The sequence below is a fragment of the Anas acuta genome, chromosome 23 (assembly GCF_963932015.1).
Source record: "Anas acuta chromosome 23, bAnaAcu1.1, whole genome shotgun sequence".
Classification (NCBI taxonomy): Eukaryota; Metazoa; Chordata; class Aves; order Anseriformes; family Anatidae; genus Anas; species Anas acuta.
Genome location: NC_089001.1, coordinates 1,700,395 through 1,717,862, shown reverse-complemented (window position 1 = coordinate 1,717,862; position 17,468 = coordinate 1,700,395). Strand labels below are relative to the sequence as shown.

The 17,468-nt window shown below is 43.5% G+C and overlaps 1 protein-coding gene across 12 annotated transcripts in view; it reads right to left on the bottom strand.

Moving 5' to 3' along the window:
- Positions 1-5,226: 5,226 nt before the first annotated feature.
- CADM1 (cell adhesion molecule 1) overlaps positions 5,227-17,468 on the bottom strand; it is a 177,246-nt gene continuing 165,004 nt past the window's right edge. For 6 of the 12 annotated variants that reach the window (XM_068659530.1, XM_068659532.1, XM_068659536.1 and 3 more), the window contains 3 exons: positions 17,217-17,297; positions 8,806-8,937; positions 5,227-7,807 (listed from right to left, as the gene is read on the bottom strand). In XM_068659530.1, coding sequence (XP_068515631.1) covers positions 7,689-7,807; positions 8,806-8,937; positions 17,217-17,297 — 332 coding nt within the window. In that variant the 3' untranslated portion in view covers positions 5,227-7,688. The remainder of the gene's footprint in view (positions 7,808-8,805; positions 8,938-17,216; positions 17,298-17,468) is intronic. The other 6 variants (XM_068659533.1, XM_068659535.1, XM_068659538.1 and 3 more) reach the window with 1 other exon arrangement.

Here is a 17,468-nt window from a genome sequence, read left to right as displayed (position 1 = left end):
CATGAAATCTAGAAATGTCCTTCGATCCTTTTAATTAAAAGCACTTAACAGCAATAGTTGTACAGCCGAAGAGCTGAGAGGAACAGCAGCCTCGGGCAGCAGGCTGTGAGCAGAGGAGATGATCGGGGGCCAAGGGGAGGCGAGAGGCACGGGAGATGGGCTGGGAGCAAGGAGGAAACAATCCCCAATCATCTGGGGATATGACACTGATTATAAATTGAAGAATTTGTTATTTTCTGTTCTGAAAACTGCTGGGGTCATACAGGGCTTGCTAGAAGTCGAGATCTGCTTGGATGTTCGACAATAAAGCGCACTTGGCTGGTGAGGTCTAAATAGCCAAGGAATAAAGGAGGGATGTAGGGTGTGCAATCTGGGCAGTGTGGAAAATTGCTGCAACTTCTTAAGCCTTAGCAAACGAAATCAAGAAGGTTTCTGTGCAGAGTTAGTTCTCTGCGTGACACTAAATGGCTGGACAAATGAATAATGCAATCACTTGCTGTATAACTTTAAAGTAAGATATTGGACGTTGACAGAAGTCTACTGGAGTCATCTAAGAGTAAGGATTAAGCTCCAGTTGTCCGAGGCAGATCTCCTTATTCCCTGGGATGTAATGAGGTATAAATAAGAACCTTTTGAAGCTGCAGCTAAGTAAATCTGTGATCATTTCAAGCAGCACTTTCTGTTTGGGTTTCTTTTTCCAAACAGATGGATGCTGCAGCCTGAAATTGCCAAGATTAAAGGGAGCAGTAGTTTAATACACATGACTGGGGAAATAACTGGGCCATTTGAGGAGTTGAATCCGAAGTCTTGGCAAAGACCCTGCTCAACATTCACAGAAGGTAAACAGCCTGAGAGCAAGCAACTGCATTTCCTTCCCAGCACAGAGTCGCTGGCAAGCGCAAAAATAATGAGAAACGTCCTGATTTGGGGCATGGTATGAATGAGCCACACATGTCCATAAATAAATCATGAACTCTGCAACAGGCAGCTTATTTGTTCTCACAAAAGCTGTGGCTGGCAGCATTCTTACTGGGCAATGTTCACAACTGGATTCTTAATAGGCTATTAATGTTCAATCAAACTTTTATCAGTTTTGCTCTGGAAACTGAGACGTGGCCATAACCAAATGGCTCCGTCCCTTCCCCATTTCTTGCTGCAGCCTTGCTGTGCTCTTGCAGGCTTCGCTTTTCCACAGCATTCGGTAGATTGCCTTTGTGCTTACTAAATTATTGAAAATTACCGCAACTAGCAGCAGCAGCAGGGCTGCATTTAAAGGCAGACCACAGCATTAATCACAGCTCAGCGCCCTCGGGGAAGAGCGCCGGCTCGAGCAGATTGAGAGGCAAACAGCACGTCATGTTAGGAACGATGAAAAACCTCTCCCCATTGCAACATACAGAGACAGACACTTCAGGCATCTCATGGCAACACAAGTGCAGAATAAATCAGGTTGTGGTGTTCATGAAGTACTCACCCGGTGTTGTATTTGTATGTGCATCACCTCGATGAGAGATGCAGGCCAGCTGCAGCTACCACGGCACTGAGCGGCGCCACATCTTCTGCAATGATGAACAGCAGGCAGACACCGGCCTTTTCTCCCCATGGGCGTGTGAATCAACAGCCTCGTGGCATGGCTTAAAATGCTACTGAAATGAATCCATGAGGTCCCAGGCAGATTTTAAGAGTCAGGTTATGTTAACGTGTTAGCTGCCTCGTTTCTCAGATGAGTGAGAGCGCCTGGGCAGCCTCGGCCCAGGAGCTGCACAGCTGCCACCCATGAGGGATTTTATCTGGCACAAAATGCCATCCCGGATCCCCTGATGGTTGTTATTTTCAGGCAAAATAAATAAGATGCCATTACTGAATGCAGCTAAACAATAATCTGCTAAATTCATGCGATAATAGCGTCACTCTGTGATTTGTTATTCTTCGCTGTCTTTATAGTATTTTAATGGAGTTATTCTGCCCGATGGAGAAGTCTCTAGACAGGGTGGCACTGGAAGATGATGAGATGTCAGTGCTGAGCTCCCTCTCACTTGGCAGTTGGGAACGCATTAGGTATTTCTGAGTTGATGGGCTTGTAATAAAACATATCATGACTGCCTGCCAAGGAGCTTTATGGCACAAACATGAAGAGCAGCACTATAATGCAGCTCTGGTGGTTTGGAAGTGAGCGTTTCCACCGCGGTGCCTCAGACGGCTCATGTAGTGCTTTCAACTCTTCCTCGTTGGAAGCAATGCCAAGTGCTTGCTGTATTTTTCACATTTCTCTTGTGCCTTCTTCTTTTACTCCACATTTTTTTTTTTCCCCCAGTGGAATAAAGATTCCCAAATTTTTCTTTCACCTGTTCTATCGACATTGTGCCAGACAGGAATGCTACCACCTGAATTATAATGACCATAAAGTGTTCGGAGAAAGGGGAACAAGAACAGGTGGGAAAGGAATTCAATTGCCTATCTAACTCCATAACCTTGCATTTGACACCACAAGTGTGTGCTGCAGTTAGTTTTGTCTTGAAGAGGAAAAAAACAAAAAACAAAGCATTACGAGCTGGCATCAGACATATGATATTAAAATCTCTTGTAAATTGAAATAATTAGAAAATAGCCATGTTAATGATCAAAGAACATATGTTCACACTCATTTTGTATAAGAAAAGGAATAGCTCCTTTTTCTGGTTTGCCCTAAAGCTTTTTGCTCGGTGTCATAATTTCTCTAAGAAAAATGTTGTTTCTCAGAGAACTGTATTAAATGCACCAAGTGCTCGACAGTGCTGAATACCAGCCTTCAAGCATCAGCAGCCCTCGGCACGTGAGCCCAAATATGTAAAGCTACTCGCAAGTGTAGTAGTTGGTTTATGTATGGACATTATGATGGTGTATCTCTCACTAGTATCTATTCAGTGGAAAACAATTGTTTTTCTCCTCCTTCTTTGTCCAAAACATAAAAGATTGATGCTCCTAATTTCAATGCTGCAGCTGCCTCATAACCTGATTTCAGGAGATGCGGCTAAGGGAAACGTTAGAGGAGAAACAAACACTGGCTTCATCACTAGCTACGCTGAGACTGATCAGTGGTGAAACATATTCTTTGTGGCAGCACTTTTTATTTGAGTTTGGTGTTCTGAGGCAAGCAGGCATTACGTATCACAGTCCTGAAATCCTGAGTGTTTTAAAGGGAGATGCAAGCAAATCTGGCAGTAATCAGAACTGAGTCTGGGATAGCTGCTCAGTGAAGAAAGCTGCGTATTTCAACACTCACCTGCCATTACAGGATTTACATATTTGTCTGTTATTAAACGTTTGTGCACTGGGCTGCCCAACATCAGCTCTGGAAGATTGAAATATCAGTTACAGATCAATTTTCTCCTTAAGTAAACACTAATGCAGGATAAACAGTATTAGAAGATGCAATCGTAACATTGCTGACTGCAGGCTGGACTTCCTGCTGCTCACAGCAAGTTTAAGCCTAGAGATTAATTAACCTGAGAAGATATCACTTAAGGAAGATTTAAGGCTCTCGCGTTGGGAATATGAGTGAATGAGAAGTCGTGCGTGCTAACAGGGAGGCAGCAGAGACCGAGGAAGGCGTAATGCTCTTTGATCTTCCCATGGCTACCTTTTGTTTTGCTCAGCGCCGACTCTGTACGGCTTTACGGATTAGGTTTGTGAAACTGGGAGAGTTTTTCTTTCATGGCTAAATGGCTGTAAAACCGCAGACTGCCAAAGAAATTCCCAGCCGTGGCTGGAGGAATGGGGCAGTTCCCAGAGCCAGCACCTGCGCGCGGGCATTGCTGCTAACAAATCACCCCCGCGGTCCTGGTGTTGCATGCGCTGCAGACCAGGTGTGATCAAAAAAAAAATTAAAAAGTTGTGCTTAAAATCAGCACAACTTGAGGCTCCCAGGGTTGTCACTTCTCACTCACCTGTGTTTCAACCAGTCCTTACCTTCTGTGAACTTTTTTGTTTTATGAGCTGTGCTGCAGTTGCTCTTCAGAGCAAAGGATGGTGCTTTGTGTTTAGGAAGCAGGTATTACTTAGCAAGCACTGTCATAAATAAATAATGACTGTGTAACTCTGAAGCTGACTTCACTCAAGGAATAAAGTGCCATGGGAGTTATACTCTGGTTTTGAACATCTAAGTGTCATGTAGAAGACAACATCCTGTATAAGACCTGGAGATCTGAACTCGCATGTGAGCTAAATTGCAAGCTCCCTTTTTTTCAACACACGACTTGAAGGTAAGCTCTATTTGCTACTCTGAGTTTGTGATCGGCAAAGACCAGTCTCAGAACAGTGACTGCCAGATCAACGGATATCGCTCTGGGGTTTCAGTAATCTCTGGAATCCAACATTATGTGACCGATTTGGAATAACAATTTAATTCCATAGACAGATAGAAGTAACTCTATACAACATAACATTTTGTATTGACACAACCTGTCCCTACAGAGGAAGAGCACATCCCTCGCACTGATGAAACACAACCGGACCCCGAGCAGAGGACAAGAGCTCAGCGTGAAGCTGTGCGACTCCTTCGGGCAGCAAGCACCGAGGCTACGCGCTCTCAACGCCAACGGGCACCACGAGGCTGAGCGCAGGTGCGTGGAGCACCCTGCCAAGTGCTTCTCATCTCGGGATTAGCCTCCTCCGTCCAGGAGCTGTAAAAACAGGCCTCTCAGCAGGGCAACTGCATGCAGCAGGCCAACATTTTGCTGTGCTCAGTAACCATCACATTATGCTGAAACTCAAATTAAATACTTTACTTATGCAAGGTAGCGATCCTTCCTTAAAAAAATAAAATCTTTTTAATGTCAGCCACCAGCCTAACGAAGCAACTAGAAATACTCCGTCCAAGCAGTACTAGTGGCTTTTATTTTTTCTCCTCCCCATTTGGCCCTTCAGAAAATACTGCTCACACTGCTACAATGGATTAGGAACGAGGGCGTGATGTGGATTTAGCAGTCTGGGAAATCGCATCAATGATTTCTCAAAGGAGTAAACCTCTTGTAAAGAGCAAGTCTCCCTTCTTAGACTTGTGGCAGACACTGGAAGGGAGCATCAGGGCTCTTGCCCAACATACCATGGGAAGTTTACCAACGCCGACCTTTTCCACAGCACTCCCTCTGGCTCGGACCGGCCCCGTCCTTGCCCCCGCGCCTCCGCTGTGACCACGGCCTCCAGAGCAGCGGGAGATAAAGAGCGCAGAATGAGAAGTGAAGATAGTTTTGTAACATTAATTTTTTTTTATTAAGAAGACAGATATTTTATAGTACTTCTTTTTCTTTGTAAAAATGGTATACATGAACCAATACAAAATGTGAATGGGAACATATGGATATGTATTTTCTTACATTGTAACATCTTCCATGGACACCTTAAAACAGAACTGGCCTAAGGGGAAAAAATAAAAAGGCTGGGTGAACAAAGAACAAGGTTGTTTAGCATCAGTCACGCATCCTTCATTTGTAATACTCCTTTAAACAAGTTTGTTCTTTCTCCACACTTAAAAATCCTAATGACCTAAAGCTGTACAAAGTAATACTCAACAATACATTTCAAACAGTGCACTGTATACTGAAGAAAAAATACATAAACCAATATACAACTAAAATTCGTAATTTCCTGTTTTTTTACTCTTTTTTTTTTTCCAATGTGTGGGGCCGAAATTTTGCAATCTACCTGAGACGGAAAACACCAATCAAAACACATGAACCTGAGACATGTCAACATTTTAAGTCAAAGTTACATCGGTAACACTGCACTACTGTACACTTTCAAAACAAAGATGGGCTGTTCAAAAACAGGATGCCAATTCCGTGATCGATGAGTAAAAAAGCCCCCCCGAACTCTAACATGCTGAATGCTTCTCACCATGGTGTGATTTGGCAATGGTGCTGAAGGCTCAGAAAAGAGCTGCGCTCCACAAAATTTGCTCAGAAAAAAGCTATTCCTGTGAGTTTCTTTTTCTCGTATAAAGGGGAAAGACAGACTACTGCTTGAGAATGGGCTTCTCTGCTCTCATGCCGTCCCATTCCCAACAGACTCCTGCGTCATAATGGTTCTGCCAAAAACAATTAAAAAAACACACACAAAAATGATCCTCCCAACCCCCTAAAAAAAAGTTGACGCTAAGATTAATGTTTCCCTTAAATAAATCAGCATACATGTTCCACATAAACACAGTAAAAAAAAGTATCTCTCAAAATCCAAGATTACTCACCAAAAACAAGTCAGCATATATAATTTTAAAACCGTCTTCTCATTGTGATTTGCTATCTGTCACAATTCTAATTTACCTAAATTCTTCTTTTTTTACCTATGGCTTTATAAGTCAGTTAGCACACTAATTTTTAATGCAAATTCCCACGTTTTACTTATCTGATAAAAAAAAGGCAGTTGCACCTGTCCAGTTGCTCCAGGTTTCGGATCTAACACATGCGGAAGGTGAGGTGTCGTCAGTCGCTGTGCCCCACGGCTGCTGCCGTGCAGGGACAGGGACGGGGACAGGGACAGGGGTGCGTGGCTGGCAGCTTTGAGGCAGGAGCAGGGGTGGGAGGCAGCCGGGCATCGGCCAGCACAGCCCGGCCCTGGCTGCCTGCACCCGGACCAGGCTGGGGGCTGGGAGCTCGCAGCTCCCAAAGGACAAACGCGCCTGAGCACCGGTCCCTGCTGCCTTCCCTGGCACAGGGCAAACGGAGGGGAAAAGAATACAAAAACCGCTCGTTTGCAGCCTTCTGCTCCCCAGGGGGGGCTTTTCCTTTTCTAGCAATTTAGGGAGAAGTCAGGCCAATCGGGACAGCGCGACGGAACGGTTTGCAACAAAAATAAGCCCAGAGAAATCCCACCTCTGCCCCTCCGCGGACCAGATCCTGCCACCCTGGAGCCACCCGGGCGGCAGGAGGAGCCCTGGCTGGGAGCAGGACACGGGCACGGGCACACGGGTTGGGGTCACGCCGCGACACATCGGGCACACGGAGCCCGGTGTCACGCTGCTCCGCAGTTTTTCTGGGTTGCAGGCTATTTTCTAGTCTCCACCATCTAAAGCATTTGGAACATGGGCAGCCACAAACAGGTTCTCATTGTTTGTTTATCCAAGCCTTTACGACAATAGAGAAAATGGAATATGGGTACACTGAATTGCAAACTATGAGATCTAAAATGTGCTGGTTCTCCTCCGATGAGACCGAGTTCCAAACAGAAAACAGTGAGGATAAAAAGAAAGAAAAATACCTTAAAAAGAAACCAACCTATTCCAAGGGGTCCCAGCAGGCAACTCCAGAAACAGAGGACAAAAGGGGAAACAAAGAACCACAGAAATCCGAAGGGAACTAACGCACAGAAGCCCCTCTTCTTCCCAGCCTCCCCCCCAACCCAAACAAACAGAAATAAAACAAGGCACAGAATCTTCTGCAAATGACTTCACTAAACTAAATCCAAGCCGGACTTGGCCAAAAAAATAAAACCCAAACAAATTGAGGTGTCAAACAGCAGAGTGTACTTTACGAAGAATATTTTTACACAGCAAATCCCGGACCCTCCCAGTCTCACAACTCTCCACCCATTTGCGTTTTTCTTTAAAAAAAAGACACAAGCTGGTTGCAACTTCCAATATCACTGTCTCTTTAGCGTTTAAATAGGGCCAGTAACCGTCCACGGTTGGACACCTCATTGAAACCAAGGCTGCTCTAGATGAAGTACTCTTTCTTTTCTTCAGAGTTGTTTTGTCCTCCTTCTGCATTGATGATAGCTGTGTCTGCGTCGGCTGCATCGTCTGCTCCTTTGGCTTCATGAGTGAAGTATGTACCTGAAAGCGAAGCGGCAAGGTCTGTGACATCGCGAGCGAGAGAGCCACAAAGCCATGAGCAGGAGGGGAAATCAATGCCACGGGAAAGAAATGGAGCCTGAGAGCAGGTCCCACGCAGCTGCGGCTCGGGACTGTGCAGCTGTGATGTTACCAAGGAGCACGACACCACAGACCCCACGGCACAGGGACAGAGTTTTCTCCAGTCCTGCCTGAGGCACCCAGATGTGCAACTCCTTCAAGAGGAGCTGGGCATTTTTAACCTGCATTTCCCATGGAAGTGCAAGCAGAGGGCACAGGAAAGCAGTGCCGGGGCAAGCAGTGGGGCTGATGCTGCCCCACGTCCCACCGCAGCGTTCCCTGCCACCAGCTGCAGGCTGGGCAGTCACGTCCCCGTGCAGACGTGATGGTGTGCTGTTCTCCATGGTGTTGTAGTACAGAGAAGAAACTAGGTCACGCAGTGATTTTACCCTTCAAATGTCAGTAAAATTGTGTTTTAAACACTTAAAGGAAAGGCATCTTTCATCTTCCTGTTCTCTCTCCCCTAATGTGCCTTGTAGTTTTTTTTTCTCACTGCTTTCTCCTCTCTTCTCTGCGTTATTCCTTCCACCCTGGCTGGGGTCTCAATCAGCTCGTCATTATTCTGACACCTTTCCCAAATCCACTAAATAAAAGCTGCTAACAGAGAATCCTTTTGTGCAAACACCTGCCCGTATACACAGGGACTGGAATGGTCACGTCACTGTGGGTGGGTTCAGCCTTACTCTGGAGGTTGTAACAAGCTCCCAGGATGGACATTTACATTTTACAATGTAAACCACAAAACCAAGACACTGGCATGTATGTACCAGCTCAGGTCAATTAGGTTTTGTAGTAAGACTTCCAAATTTCAGTTTTAGCCTGTGTTCGGAGTACACCTAGAGCGGCAGTGCTGACTGCAAGCTTCAGAAGTGACAGCTGTACCAAATCCCTTCATTTTTCAGTTTCAGTCTTTGCCTTACCTTTATGCCTTGCAAAATATCGCCCTAAAATGATGAGCAGGCAAAGCATGGCAAATACGACCACGGCCACAACACCACCGACGACTGCATGGTCCACGCTCCTTATTGACCCCTCCTCACCTGCACGAGAATCTGTTGAGATTAGAAGAGGAATAAGAATTCGGGACTTATTACGACACAATCTGAAGGTTTTGGCTGCAGCTGCCCTCAGGATTGGAAAAGCCACCCTTTTGCTTTCCAAAGGAAAAGGGATAAAGCATCAAGCTATCTCGACAGATGAGTTCAGGCAGAGGAGCAAGCGGGCTGCCCAAGGCTGAACTGATCTGGCCGATCAACTTGCAAGGTATCGTCCGCTATAAGCAGCAGCACTACTGCTATGCACGGGGAAGACAGCTAGGATAGGGAATGGGAGAGGAGAAGAGATGTGGAATCATTGGTGGACACGTGTTTTTGGAAATTTCCCTAGAACACTCCCCAAATTTCAATCCTCCTGGGGAGCAGGGGGGCACAGAGAATAGCAGTAGAATGCTATATGGAAATACGAATCATTAGCTTTGGAGAAACATCATTAAACAAGTGCCCTGGTGACACATTTTAATATCAGCCCCAAAACCTCTACAACCACAAAACAATCAACCAAGCTTTGTAAATGTTTGCAGCCGTCTTCTCCCCCAACCCAAGAACTCAAAGATTACATAATTAAACACAACCTTTTCTGTTCATTACAGTTCATGACGTCCTAAGATGCAAAACTCTTAACCCAAACTATAAAAACCTCTTCAAAAGCAGACAGTAAGCAATAATTGTGCATTGCCTCCAACTGCTTTATTTTATTTATTAAACACCTCACCATGCAATTAGTTTTCTTTTATAAGCATCTCTCCCTTAGGATGCCGTCACTGGGAGAGGAATGACTTATTTGGCTGAGGAACAACTCTGAAATGAACCCAGAATGAGCTATGGCCATGTAAAAAGAATGTATAGCAGTGTAAACAATTTTAATTTAAGAACACAGCTACATCAACCCTTGCTGCAATTCTAATGGCAACTGAGATTTATAACATAGTAAAAAACAATTATTCTCCCGTTGATTAATACATTAACATTTTGGAATAGAAGCTAAACCATTGTCTCTATTTATTTATTTATTTATTTTTTATTGAGTCAAGCGCGACACCTCCATTAAAATGATTTACTAGCCATACCTTACAATTTAAGCATAGCAGCAACAGAAACGGTAAAAATCTTTTAACTTTACATGATTTGTGAAGTCATATGTGAAGGATTTACCATTTAAATCTTTCACTACAAGAAGCACATGGCCTATAAATCTGCCCTGCATGCAGTTGCCCAGACACCTAAGAGAAATGCATTTTACTAGGAAGACTGAGAGTGCAAATTCAAGTCAATTTTTAAGAAAGATTTATCCCCGTCTCTCTCCAAAGAACAGAGCAAATCTCTGAAGCCTCCACCTCTAATAATATTTGAAGTTTATCGATCAAGCGTACAGATCCGTGACAGCTAAAGGTAATGGTGCTCTTTTGAGCTGAAACCTGATACAATGCTTTCAAGCAGGAGCCCAGGATTTACACTTTCTATCGATATTTCCAATTCTGTTCTAAGATTAAGTACTAGGGGATGTAAGTAAATAACTCGTGACTGAGACTGTATAGTACGCTTTAATTAAAACAATTTAAGAAAAAAACGTCGAGCATTTCTTCAAGTAACTTTAAAAAGTAGCAGCTTTGGCATAGGCAGTGGGATGCCTGGATTTAATTTTGCCAAGGTTTGGTGCATGTTAAGGGAGAAAACAAACTAGTACCTATTAGCACCACAATGAGAGAAGTCCTTTCAGCAACTTATCTAACAAGCTAAACTAAGTGTGGCAAAAAATATACCACTGTAAATCAGAAGCGTTTGCTTCCACATCATCTAAAGTCAGGTCATTTAACTGTGGTAGGAACACACCAGGGAAATCTGAAAGCATATTAAAACCTGGTGTTCAGTAAAGTGCATACCAACGGCACACACATCATGGGCAAATTATTTTGTAGAAATTCACGATTAGAAAAAATGAGATACAAAAAGTGAAACATAAACTTCCCTCTTACGTTGTAATGACAAAGTGCACTCAAAGGACAAAACCTAATTGCAAAACAACCCATAAAATATCTTACTCTGTTGAAAAGGCATACACACAGCTCTCTCAATGAGGAGAATTAACTGATCTCGAACTGTCGACAGTTCCACATCCAATGAAAATTACTGTCTTTGAAGTCAATTATTCCCAGCTTTCTGATGAAGAAAAATAACAGTAAGTATTTAAGAAAATGGTGCATGTCCTGGAACCACTACGCAAGGATTTCTAGTTGCTGTGGCAAACTGCCAGAACCAGCAGCCTCTCAGAAGGTACTTTTTTTTTTTTTCTTCTTCTTTTTCTAAATAATCTTCAGTAGGAACAGACTGTATCATAAGCACTTCCCAGCATTTGCTGCTTTGGCAAGAAGCAGAATATCCCTGCTTGTTGATGGGAAAGATGCCCATGAAAGCACTGCAGCGTGCCAAGGAGACCGCCTCACTTGGGAAGAGACACTGTTGTCTGTCTGGAACAGCAGCTAGGGGAAAACCAGAGGACTGGGGAGTTTTAGGTAGAGAGAGCACTCAAACTGAAGTCTCCTCGTGGCAGCTTTGGACAAGTTGCTGCTGCAGACGTGCTGCACGCTGCTTTACCAAGGTGACAAACACATCTGTTTGTCGGCACAGCGCCTGGCAGCACGCGGGGCTGACCTCCCTCCTCGGCAGGTACCAAGCACCAAGGTATGAGAGGATGCACTGAAGGCAAGAGGGAAGCATCCCAAGCTGCAGGACGAATGTCTTATTGGCCTTTGGAACAGCCGAGCAGAATAAATGCACTGAGTTATGGCTCTATAATGTGTCTAGAGCAGGATTTTGCATCGAGGTGCATTTTTTTTTCCTAATCAACATAATTAAGAGAGTTCTGCACTCATGAAACCTGAACACCAGTTGGTGCACCTCATCCTTGCAACACCAGCCTCAAGGCGGTTATACTGAATTTGCAGAGCTGCAGAGAATCTGCCCACTGTTACTTGGAGGGCTGTGCTAAAGCCTTACGCTTGACAGATCCTTTGCAGTTTCTACTCAATTTGCAATTAAGTCAAGAGCAGGGAGTCAGCATTTCCTTGAGAAGGGACAGTTCCGGCCAGAAGAGTTTATTAATTATGAGTTCTTCTACTGGGACATGCACAGCTATTTTCCTGAAGTATTTCTGTTAAAAACATGGCAAAATGCAAACTGCAAGCTTGTTTTATTAGGTACTCTGCTAAATACCTTTGTCTTCAAGTTTACATACAAAGTAAAAATTAACTACATGCTGAGGATGTCTAGTGGTTGCAAACCATCTGATACCCGAGTCTGTGAGGCGGCTGACAGTGTACTTTTGACTTTAAAGATAACATATTTATGTTTATATATTAATTATCAAAGTGAAAGGAATGGCTCTTCATCTCTAATTGCAAATGTTCTGGATGAAACAGGCTGGAGCTCTGTTTAAAAATAAATATGCCATATTTAGAGGCACTAAAACACTTGTACTTATCAAAATTAAATCCTCTTCCTGTCTTTTCTCTGTTGCATCAATTTGTTCTCCAAATAAAATAGGTAAAAAATCAATTTTTAAAAACTGAAGCCTACTGCTGAAATGAAGAAAACCATTGTTTTCCTCTTCTTAAACATAAAATTAAGAACAAGATAGTAGAAATCCTTAGGAGTCCATACGCTCTGAGGCTCACAGGGGTTTCTACTTCTTTGCTTTTGCATTTTCAGGACGGTGCTTGCCATACAAGCTCACCTGCCTAGGCACCACCTGCACCAAGTCAGCGGGTTGCCGCAGGAACTACTTGAAGCTTCGGGATAACACGGCCAGAAATTTTTGCAGGTCCTGCAGGCAAGCTGGTTCCTTTGACCTTTGCTTCTGCAGTGTGTTTATGAGTGGGATTTTCCAGAAGCCCTTGCCTGGTGGCAGTCCTGTTTCTGTTTAGTTCCTTAACTCTCCAAAGGTGATGATTTTTGTCAGCTTTCCTCCTCTTGTCCTTCCATCCTCATCTGCTTCAGCTGTCCCTCTTTCCTAGCTCTTCCACTGTCCACTTTTAATAACCGGCTGCCTTCTGTAATGCTGACCCCCTATCCCCACCTGAACAGCCACAAAAAAGAGCCTCTGAAGAACCTGGGAGCCCAGGGTCTGCAGTGCCCACGGCAAGGCCAGCGATGCCAGCACCACTGTTACACCTTTCCTGTGTTTTTCTTTCAACATCCCACCTAAGCCCTGTCTGCTTCAGTTCAGCCCCGCGGTGCCTAGCACAGTGGCTGCTACCCAGCGTGAACAAAATCCTGCCTACGAACGTGGAAGGCAACACAAAGCCGGCAGCTGAGAGCTGCCCCTCGACAGACCCCATCTCCAGCAATCCTGGACACCGCTATGGGCAAATCGATCTGTATGCCGCCAGCAACAGACCTGCTTAATTTTCTGTAAGCACCTCGCTTCAGAATATTCTCACGCGAGGTGGGAACGCAGCCAGCCTTCCAATATGCTTGCTAACCCCTGTAACGGGGACGTGAGCCTGCAGCTGCTCCAGCCAGGTTTCGCAGACAGCAGCTGCTGCAGCAGGAGCCTGGCACCGAACCGCGCGCCCCTGTCCCAGCCCTTCCCCTGGCAGAGGGGGCTCCGGGGAAGAAGGGGGCTTACTCCAGCAGCAACGCTGGAGATGGGTATTTTTTCATCCTGAATAAGCATCAATAATTGGCGTCACTCATTACTTCTTTGGTAATAAAAAAAAAATGTTGTGACTATGGAGCAGACAATAATTCTCCGAATTTCCACCAAGACAGACAAACTTGACCTTAAAAACTGGAATCTGCTTTGAAATGCTTTCTCCAATTCACAAAATCTATTCCTGCTTCATATCTATGATTAAAAAAAGAAATCACAACTTTATTACTGAAGAGGGAACAGACTAGATGGCAGGAACTGACAAAATGCCACATTATTTGCTAATCCTAATATGTTATTCTTCCTTAAGATTTGCTTCTCTCAGCACCAATTCAATTATAGATGCTACAAATCCTTCTGACATTTAATTCCCTCTTGTCAGAGAGTAGTAAATGTATACATGCAGAGCTTTCCCATTAAGATGTTAATATATATTGGAGCATGCTGGCCTTTAAATCGAATAGTCAGAATTTTTCTGCTATGGCTTTGTTTCTGTTTTGCTTGTGTTTTCTTGAAAGTGAGAGTGGAAGGAAGGGGGATACGCAGGAAGGGAAGAAAAAAGTCAACATAGAGACATTTGCAGCATGTTGTGAACAACATGCACAACTACTTTGCTACTCTGCAGCTACTCTACACCTCAGCTGAACCAAATTCCATAGGGTGGTGTTTTGGATTATATCAAAGCACCTTAAAGGAAAACTGCAGTGATAATGTTACAGTCCACTTAGGACAACTTGATATACACAGAAAAAAAAATCGATATATATATATTTTTAACTACTGTGTTGCTCCCTTGAGAGAATGATATGACTGTGTCCTGCATTAGGGGGATGCCATAATTTTATCTAATGTAGCATCGAACTTCTCTGCATGAGATGCAGCACAGTATACAGCAGCAGAGAGCACTGTAGTCGCATTTAAAATTGTGGCCAATAAGAAACTTTGGTAGCTTTAAATTAATTTTTATTATTTTAACCAACTGCTACTTGAATCAACAAAAAGAAATCATAGCACTTCAAAATAAAACAAACAAAAAAACTGAAGTTTTCCTTTAAACAGAAAGTGTAATTCACGAAACACTACACACAGAGAAAGTAAACGCACTTTTGGACTGGTTCCTACTTGACACCCTACTAACTCATGTAATTTAAAATTTTTAGAGTCCTGAGCCAATCTGATGAAAGATGTAGCAGCACACCCACAGCAGGCTCCGGGCTGCACAACTTCAGTTCACATCGCTCACCTTTTTCTTGGCTAAAGGACAAACCCACACTGGGCTCAGTTTTACCTCCCGGCAGGACAAAGGCAGATGACAACAATGACAGCCATCAGCCCCAATAGCTGATCACCGAAAATGACTCAGGGAAGTGGTAACAAGGAACCCAAAGGAGATGTTTATGCTGCTAATTTCCCTTGTAAATATTCTCAGCTGACATCCACATTTTAAACCCATAGAATCTTACTTGTTATGTATTTATTTTTGTGCAAGGGGAGATGCTTTAAAATAAGTGTGTTAATGATCTCAAATTCTCTAATATTTTTGCAGAAGTAATTGTTTAAAAATAGATCACTTACTGCAGCCTCAAGAGTATGAAAAAGGCTGGCAGATTTTAATGGTAATATCCTAATAATGTGGGTTAAGCAACTACAGCAAGGTTTAGCATATGGAAGACTTTTCTCCTCCCAACCACTCCATAAAATGGTTCCATTAAATTCTGTTTTTAATGAGGCTTTATATATATATATATGCATACATGCACATTCATGTGTATTCCTGCTCTTGCTTTTTATAAGTGGCAACATCTCAAGATTAAGAGAAAGGACTAGATCAGATCTGACTGACTCCGCTAGATAGTATTTTAAATATCAATTACATTGGAGTTAAAAGCTTTGGACCTACAAGGAATGAATCACTTTATTGCTAAAGCCTGCAGAAGAGGTGAAAAACTCCCAAGTGACTTGACTTCAGTCTCACCAGCAGCACAGAAGGTCTGCGGGTCACCTCCAGCACAGAGCCAGGCGCTCACATTTCCCACTAGCACAATTTCTGCTATTATTATTGCTCTGAACAGTGTATCTCACTGTTTTCCCAGTGTGCTCCAGCACTGCTTCTGATTAATTGATAGAGTTCTTCACCAACATATAGTATAGGTATTAATTTTGGCATATTTGGATTTATTGCTGCACTCCCACAAGAATGTCTCTTTTATTCTTGGTGAAAATTAATTTTAAGCTACTGATGTAGCACAGCATGGGTTGACTTTGTGTGCACGTATGTACATGTATACAACGTACATATAAATAGCTGCAGTGCTTCCTAGATGCAATATCTGCATCACGTTAGGGAAAAGAAGACCTAAATCAGTTTCTTTCAAGAATTCCTAACTTACCAATCTTTTCTTCTTCCAGTTAAGTTTATGACACAATTAAAACACCAACATGATGCAGGCTTCCACACTTCTCTACTGGTCATGATTGAGGTGCAATGACCTTAAGTCACTCATGCACTTCTGAAATATTGATAAAGCAACTATTCCTCTTTCCTAATACGAAGAAAACTTAAAAGGAAGTTAGCACTAACGTTTTGCCACTGAATTGTATTTTGATGAATAGCTGGTTAATCTTTTTGTAGAATGGAGTTTTTGACATCATGGAACATTACTAAAATTTGGGTGGGCAGGCCGGGGTGCTGGTGGGCAGAGCAGGGGGAAGAACAGGCTGTCATTATTTCAGAAACACTTTAAAGTCTTCATCTACAATCTGGGAGGACAGTAATCACTACCTGCATGACAGGACGAACAATAATATTATTCATTACTATAGTCCAGCATTAAGTGTGCTACCCCTACTCTAATTTATTGATGGACTGTTAAAGAGTAGTGTTAACCTGTTCGTCGTATTGTAATTGAATTTTGTCTAATTTATGCTAGAGAAATTCAAGGAGTTCATCCTTCTTCAATCAATAAGCTCCTCTTCAGTGACCCATTTCAAGATCGCTTCATAAAAAATAATGCATTTTGTTTTAATAAATTTAATCACTATGACAGGTGCTCAATGTTTATTGGTTGTTTCTTCAGACTTCTCTCTGCTAGAAAATGGAGCCACACTTACAATCAATAGTAATTGATTAATCAGCATCCCCCTTGAACAAAGGTGCTAATCAGGTTTTGATTAGTTAATCAAACCAGATGTAAAGGCTACACAGGTCTTTCTTGATTGTTCAATGTTGTACAAGATGTGTATCAACACTGCTGGGCAAAACAAGAAGACCAGAACGCACCTGAGGGGACTGAAAATACCCAGGTATGGAATTAGATTAACTGGATTATTGCAATCATGGCACACAGCAGCATAGATATTTATATATGTTTGTGTGTGTACACATACATACACACCGATACGTAGCAGTTTGGGCTGGTGATACACAGCACTGCAGGGAACGTCTCTGTAACACCGCTAGGTTGAAAAAGCGCTGCGGTAGAGTAAGAAGTCAATCTGTGCTGCAGAAGCGCAAGACAAACTGTCTCTGCACTGTTCTTCTACGTTAGGAACAAAAGGTCTGTGAGTGGTATGGACACACACAGCTCAACCAGCAAAAGTTAACACGACACTGGACACTAGCTACCTGGATGCAAGGCAACAGACGCATTACTTAATTGTACAGTTGGCAGAGCCTCCGTTGAAGCATTTAGCAGGACACGAGTACCTGAAACGAACAGCACACTGAGCAAACACTGCAGCAGGACCAACACATTCAGTTTTACCACGTCTCAGCAGCGTGCCACCCCTCGGAGGGCTGAGCTGGAGCCCGGGTGCTGAGGGCAGGCTCCAGTGCCCCGGGGGCAGAGGGGACGGAGCCGATGCCGGAGCGGAGGTG